The sequence below is a fragment of the Pan paniscus genome, chromosome 5 (genome assembly GCF_029289425.2).
Source record: "Pan paniscus chromosome 5, NHGRI_mPanPan1-v2.0_pri, whole genome shotgun sequence".
Taxonomy (NCBI): Eukaryota; Metazoa; Chordata; class Mammalia; order Primates; family Hominidae; genus Pan; species Pan paniscus.
This window is the reverse complement of record NC_073254.2, coordinates 48,690,839-48,697,997: the sequence shown is the minus strand read 5'-3', so window position 1 is coordinate 48,697,997 and position 7,159 is coordinate 48,690,839. Positions and strand designations below refer to the sequence as shown.

At 44.4% G+C, this 7,159-nt stretch overlaps 1 protein-coding gene across 1 annotated transcript; it reads right to left on the bottom strand.

Annotated features, from left to right (window-relative positions):
• Nucleotides 1–988: 988 nt before the first annotated feature.
• On the bottom strand, nt 989–2,551 carry LOC129397948 (cytochrome c-like). Its single transcript, XM_055113483.2, has one exon. The coding sequence runs from the start codon at nt 2,502–2,504 to the stop codon at nt 2,181–2,183; it is 324 nt and encodes a 107-aa protein (XP_054969458.2). The 5' UTR covers nt 2,505–2,551; the 3' UTR covers nt 989–2,180.
• Nucleotides 2,552–7,159: the final 4,608 nt, after the last annotated feature.

Genomic DNA, 7,159 nt, shown 5'->3' with positions numbered 1-7,159 from the left:
GTGTAGGACTTGAGAAGGGTTCAGCTTTTCGGCCTGCTAATCCCATTTCTAGGAATCTCTCCTCTGACATAATTTAAAAAGGGGTCAAAGGTTTATGTCCCAGCATCTGAAATGTATTCCATCATTATAGTAATAATAATGACAGCAATAAAAGAAAACAACATAAATGCCCAACAGGAGGCAATTGGTAAAACATATTAAGAGTGAACGGCCAGGCGAGGTGGCTCACACCTGTAATCCCAACACTTTGGGAGGCCAAGGCGGGCGGATCACAAGGTTAGGAGTTGGGGACCAGCCTGGCCAACATAGTGAAACCGTGTCTCTACTAAAAATACAAGAATTAGCTGGGCATGGTGGTGTGCGCCTGTAGTCCCAGTTATTTGGGAGGCTGACGCAGGAGAATCGCTTGAACCCGGGAGGCGGAGGTTGCAGTGAGCTGAGATGGAGCCACTGCCCTCTAGCCTGGACGACAGAGCCAGACTCTGTCTCAAAAAAAAAAAGAGGTCGGGTGCGGTGGCTCACGCATGTAATCCCAGCACTTTGGGAGGCCGAGGCAGGTGGATCACAAGGTCAGGAATTCAAGACCAGACTGGCCAATATGGTGAAACCCTGTCTCTACTAAAAATACAAAAATTAACCGGGTGTGGTGGCAGGCGCCTGTAGTCCCAGCTCCTCGGGAGACTGAGGAAGGAGAATCACTTGAACCCGGGAGGCAGAGGTTGCAGTGAGCTGAGATTGCACCACTGCACTCCAGCATGGGCGACAGAGCGAGACTCCATCTCAGGAAAAAAAAAGAAAAGAAAAAGAGTGAAAGATGATGGATTTTTTTGGGGGGGGGGACAGAATCTCACTCAGTCGCCCCGACTGGCATGCAGTGGTTCGATCTCAGTTCACTGCAACCTCCACCTCCCAGGTTCAAGCCATTCTCCTGCCTCAGCCTCCTGAGTAACTGGGATTACAGGTGCGCACCACTGCACCTGGCTAGTTTGTGTGTGTGTGTGTGTGTGTGTGGTTTTCTTTTTAATTATCTTTAGTCTTGTAATCACACATAATTTTAAAATTTGTGTATATCTCCATTACTTTAATCCTTTTAATTTGGCAAAAGCACCATTCCCAATCACAAATACACAGTTCTACAGTTTTATGTTTCTGAATGGCTGTTTAAAGACAATCCTAAATTATAACTTAGTTTGACTTAGATTGTAAAGAATTCAAGAGTGAAGTTTAACTTGCTACTATTTTAAAAGCATGTGACCTTATAGATCTATAAGATGGGAGAGGTGTTGAATAATCTTTAATATTACACATAAACCACACTAAAATGCCTTTCAATAAGTAAAAGGAACCATTTTAAATACAGGGAATTATAATTAGATTGTTATAGTTAAGGCCAAAACTATAGACATTGCTACCTTATTTATCTTCAACCCTTGCCTTTAAGAGGCAAATGAACACAAAACACAGGTGAATCTTGCTTGGTTCTAAGACAGTGTAGGAATTTCCCCAGTATTTAAATATATTCACATAACCAGTTATATAAATCTAAATATAAAACCAATCTCCAGTAAGTTTTAAGATGGCACTCACCATCTTTGTGAAAAGTTGAACATTACTAACGAAGTCTAATCATATCTTTAAAAGGGGTAAACAGTGATAGCATTTACTGAATTGGAGTTACTATTAAAATCAAAAACTGAACATATTCATTTAACCACAAGCCAGTCTTAGTTTTAAATCAGGACTGCCCAACAAAATATTCTGTCAGTCATTCATGATCTGAATTCTGGTGTATGAGATCTATTAAAGGATGGTACACATAAAAAAGTCATGAGACATTTCTGTTTTGTAATAAATAAGGCAGTGGCCAATTATTACTCATTAGTAGCTTTTTTGAGATAAGCTATCAAGTCTGCCCTTTCTTCCTCTTTTTTTTTTTTGTTTTTTTTTTTGAGACGGAGTCTCGCTCTGTCGCCCAGGCTGGAGTGCAGTGGCGCGATCTCGGCTCACTGCAAGCTCCACCTCCCGGGTTCACGCCATTCTCCTGCCTCAGCCTCCTGAGTAGCTGGGACTACAGGCACCTGCCACCATGCCCGGCTAATTTTTTATATTTTTAGTAGAGACAGGATTTCACCGTGTTAGCCAGGATGGTCTCGATCTCCTGACTTCGTGATCTGTCTGCCTCAGCCTCCCAAAGTGCTCGGATTAAGGCGTGAGCCACCGCGCCCGGCCTCTTCCTTCTTCTTCTTAATGCCGACAAAGATCATTTTTGTTCCAGGGATGTACTTCTTGGGATTCTCCAAATACTCCATCAGTGTATCCTCTCCCCAGATGATGTCTTTGTTCTTAATGGTGGCTGTGTAAGAGTATCCAGGGGCCTGAACTGTCTTCCGCCCGAAGAGACCACGGAGATTTGACCCAGTCTTATGCTTGCCTCCCTTTTCAACAATGTGGCACTGGGAACGCTTCATAATAAAAATCTTCTTGCCTTTCTCAACATCACCCATATTTAATTCTCTTTTTAGTCGCTGGCGCAACGAAGACTCCCGCTCTGAAGCCGGACGTCCCCACTCTCTCTAGTTTTTATATTTTTAGTGGAGATGGGGTTTCATCATGTTGGCCATGCTGGTCTCCAACTGCTGACCTCATGTGATCTACCCGCCTCAGCCTCCCAAAGTGCTGGGATTACAGGCGTGAGCTACTGTGTCCGGCCAGATGATGGAATATTTTATAGCAATGAATATAATTTTTTCAGAGTAAATGCCATTAGGAATGCTGGACACCTATTATAGAACTCCTAGAAGTAATAACTGAGTTTCTCGTGGCCACAGAATATAAGATCAACACATGAAATTCAATTGTGTTCCTATATGTTAGCAATGAGTAATTAGAAGCTGAAATTAAGAACACAATACTATTTATAATAGCTCTAAAAAGAAAGAAACAAAAAAGGAAATATTTGGGTATAACTAAACCTACACAACATACACAGGATGTTCTAACATAACATACGCAGGATGTCTATGCTGAAAACTACAAAAAAATGCTGATGAAAGAAATCAAAGATCTACACAAATGGAGAAACATACTATGTTCGTGGACTGGAAGACTCAACATAGTAAAGATGTTATTTCTCCCCAAACTAATTGAATTTAGTTTCCTAGGACTGTCATAACAAAGTGCCACAAACTAGGTGGCTGAAAACAACAGAAATTTATTGTCTCACAGTTCTGGAAGCCAGAAGTCTGAAATTAAGATGTGGGCAGGGCGGTGCTTTCCCTTAAGCCTCCAGGGGAGGATTCTTTTCAGCATCTTTCCAGCTTCTGGTGGCTTGCCTGCAGTCACTGGTGTTCCTTGGCTTGTGACAGAAGCACTCTAACTTCTGCCTCAGTTGTCACCTGGCGTTCTCTCTGTGTCTCTGTGTCTCTTCTCCTCCTATAAGAATATCAAACATATTGGATTAAGGGCTGACCTTATCTTAACTACATCTACAATGTGTCTATTTCCAACTGAGGTCATATTTCAAGGTGTTGAGGGTTAGGGCTTCAACATATCTTTTCTTTTTTTTTCCTTTTTTGAGACAAGATCTCCATCTGTCACCCAGGCTGGAGTACAGTGGCGCAAATACAGTTCTGTCCACTGCAGCCTTGACCTCCCAGGCTTAAGCAATCCCCTGTCTCAGCCTCCTGAGTAGCTGGGACCACAGATGTGGGCCACCACACCTGGTTAATCTTTTTTTAAAATTAATTAATTAATTTATTTATTTATTTATTTTTGAGACGGAGTCTCACTCTGTCCCCCAGGCTGGAGTGCAGTGGCTTGATCTAGGCTCACTACAAGCTCCGCCTCCCGGGTTCACGCCATTCTCCTGCCTCAGCCTCCCGAGTAGATGGGACTACAGGCTCCTGCCACCACACCCAGCTAATTTTTTTTTTTTTTGTATTTTTAGTAGAGATGGGGTTTTGCCGTATTAGCCAGGGTGGTATCGATCTGACCTCATGATCCGCCTGCCTCAGCCTCCCAAAGTGCTGGGATTACAGGCATGAGCCACCACGCCCGACCAATTTATTTATTTATTTATTTTGTTTATTTTTTTGAGATGGAGTCTCGCTCTGTCACCTGGGCTAGAGTGCAGTGGCGCGATCTGGGCTCACTGCAACCTCCACCTCCCGGGTTCAAGCAATTCTCCTTCCTCAGCCTCCCAAGTAGCTGGGACTACAGGCGTGCACCACCATGCCCAGCTAATTTTTGTATTTTTAGTAGAGACAGGGTTTCACCATGTTGGTTGGCCAGGATGGTCTCGATCTCTTGACCTTGTGATCCGCCTGCCTCGGCCTCCCAAAGTGCTGGGATTATAGGTGTGAACCACCGTGCCCGGCCAATTTTTTTTTTTTTAAATGGAGTTTCACTCCTGTCACCCAGGCTGGAGTGCAGTGGCGTGATCTCAGCTCACTGGAAACTCTGCCTCCCAGGTTCAAGTGACTCTCCTGCCTCAGCCTCCTGAGCAGCTGGGATTACAGACATGTGCCACCACGCCCGGCTAATTTTTTGTATTTTTAGTGGAGACGGGGTTTCATCATGTTGGCCAGGATGGTTTCAAACTCCTGACCTCAGATGATCCACCGGCCTCGGCCTTCCAAAGTGCTGGGATTACAGGCATGAGCCACCACGCCTGGCCACTAATCTTTTAAATTTTTCGTAGATATGGGGCCTCACTATATTTCCCAGACTGATCTCAAACTTCTGGACTCAAAGTGATCCTCCCACCTTGGCCTCCCAAAGTGCTGGGATTACAGGGATGAGCCACTGTGCCAGGCCCAACATACCTTTTTGGGAGACACAATTCAAACCATAACGCTGATCTGTAGATTTAACACAATTCTAATAAAAATGCCAGCAGGAATTTGTATATATAAAAACAAATTAATCGTAAAACTTATATGGAAAGGCAAAGAATAGCTACAACAATTTTGAAAAAGAAGAATAAAGTTGGAGGAATTACGCTACCTGGTTTTAGGATTTGCTATATAGCAACAGGATGGTATTGTATTGTCAGAGGAATGGACACATAGATCGATGAAACAGAATAGAGAGTTCAGAAATAGACCCACATAAGTATGGACAATTGATTTTTTTTTTTTTTTTTTTTTTTTTTGAGATGGAGTCTTGCTCTGTCGCCCAGGCTGGAGTGCAGTGGCACAATCTCGGCTCACTGCAAGCTCTGCCTCCCAGGTTCACGCCATTCTCCTGCCTCAGCCTCCCGAGTTGCTGGGACTACAGGCGCCCGCTACCACGCCTGGCTAATTTTTTGTATTTTTAGTAGAGACGAGGTTTCACTGTGTTAGCCAGGATGGTATCGATCTCCTGACCTCGTGATCCGCCTGCCTTGGCCTCCCAAAGTGCTCGGATTACAGGCGTGAGCCACCGTGCCTGGCCAGCCAATTGATTTTTGACAAAGGTGCAAAAGCAATTCAATGGAGAAAGGATAGTCTTTGCAACAAATCGTGCTTGAACAAGCAGACATCCATATACAAAATATGCATGACTCACATCTGTAATCCCAGCACTTTGGGAGGCCAAGTCTGGAGGACTGCTAGAACCAAGTGTTTGAGACCAGCCTGGGCAAAATTGTGAGACCCTGTCCAAAAAAAAGGAAGGAAAGAAGGAAGGAAGGAATGGAGGGAGGGAAGGAAGGAAGGAAGGAGATCTAAATGTAAGGCCTAAAACTATACAACATCTGGAGGAATACATAGGAGAAAATCTTTGTGATCTGGGGTTAAAGAGTCCTTAACTGTGACACTAGGCCGGGTGCTGTGGCTCATGCCTCTAATCCTAGTACTTTGGGAGGCCATGGCAGGTGGATCTCCTGAGGTCAGGAGTTCGAGACCAGCCTGGTCAATATGGTGAAACCCTGTCTCTACTAAAAATACAAAAATTAGCCATGTGTGGTGGCAGGCGCCTGGAATCCTAGCTACTCAGGAGGCTGAGGCAGGAGAATCACTTGAACCCGGGAGGCGGATGTTGCAGTGAGCTGAGATCACACCACTGTACTCCAGCCTGGGCGACAGAGCGAGACTCTGTCTCAAGAAAAAAAAAAAATTCTGGGCACAGTGGCTCATGCCTGTAATCCCAGTACTTTGGGAGGCCAAGGCGGGTGGTTCGCCTGAGGTCAGGAGTTCAAGACCAGCCTGGCCAACATGGTAAAACCCTGTATTTCCTAAAAATACAAAAATTAGCCGGGTGTGATGGTGGGCGCCTCTAATCCCAGCTACTCAGGAGGCTGAAGCAGGAGAATTGCTTGAACCCCAGGGAGGTGGAGGTTGAACCGAGATCGTACCACTGCACTCCAGCCTGGGCGACAGAGTGAGCCTCCGTCTCAAAAAAACAAACAAACAAACAAACAACAACAACAACAAAAAACACTAAAAGCAGGATCCACAAAAGAATAAAAATTGATCAATTGGACTTCATCAATATTAAAGGCTTTTGCTCTGCAAAAGACACCATTAAGAGAATGAAAAGACTAGTTACAGGCTGAGAGACAATATTTACAAATCATATATTTGACAAAAGACTTGTATCCAGAATATATTTTAAAAACTCTCCCAGGCCTGGCACGGTGGCTCAAGCCTGTAATCCTAGCACTTTGGGAGTCCAAGATGTGTGGATCACTACTGGAGGCCAGGGGTTCAAGACCAGCCTGGCCAACATGACAAAACCCCGTCTCTACTGAAACAAAACAAAGATTAGCCAGGGGTGGTGGTGCGCACCTGTAATCCCAGCTACCCTGGAGGCTGAGGTTGCAGTGAATCAAGATCATGACACTGCTCTCCAGCCTGGATGACAGAGCCTCTGTCTCAAAAAACAAAAACAAACAAAACAAACAAAAACAAGACCTCTTCTAACTACTTAGGACACTGAAATGGGAGGATCCCTTGAACTCAGGAGGGTGAGGCTGCAGTGAGCTGTGGTCACACCGCTTCACTCCAGCCTGAGCGACACAGTGAGATCTTCTCTAAAAATGAAAAGAAAAAGAAAAAAACTCTAAAAACTCAACAGTAAGAAAACAAACAAACAATTTTGTTTGGGAGGGGTTTAACCTCCACAACCCCTCTTTCAACCAACCAATTTTAAAATGAGCAGACACTTCACCAAAAAGAAT

Bases quoted from the DNA above. Each gene is read 5' to 3' on its own strand.
- LOC129397948 (XM_055113483.2), bottom strand. From the start codon at position 2,504: ATGGGTGATGTTGAGAAAGGCAAGAAGATTTTTATTATGAAGCGTTCC.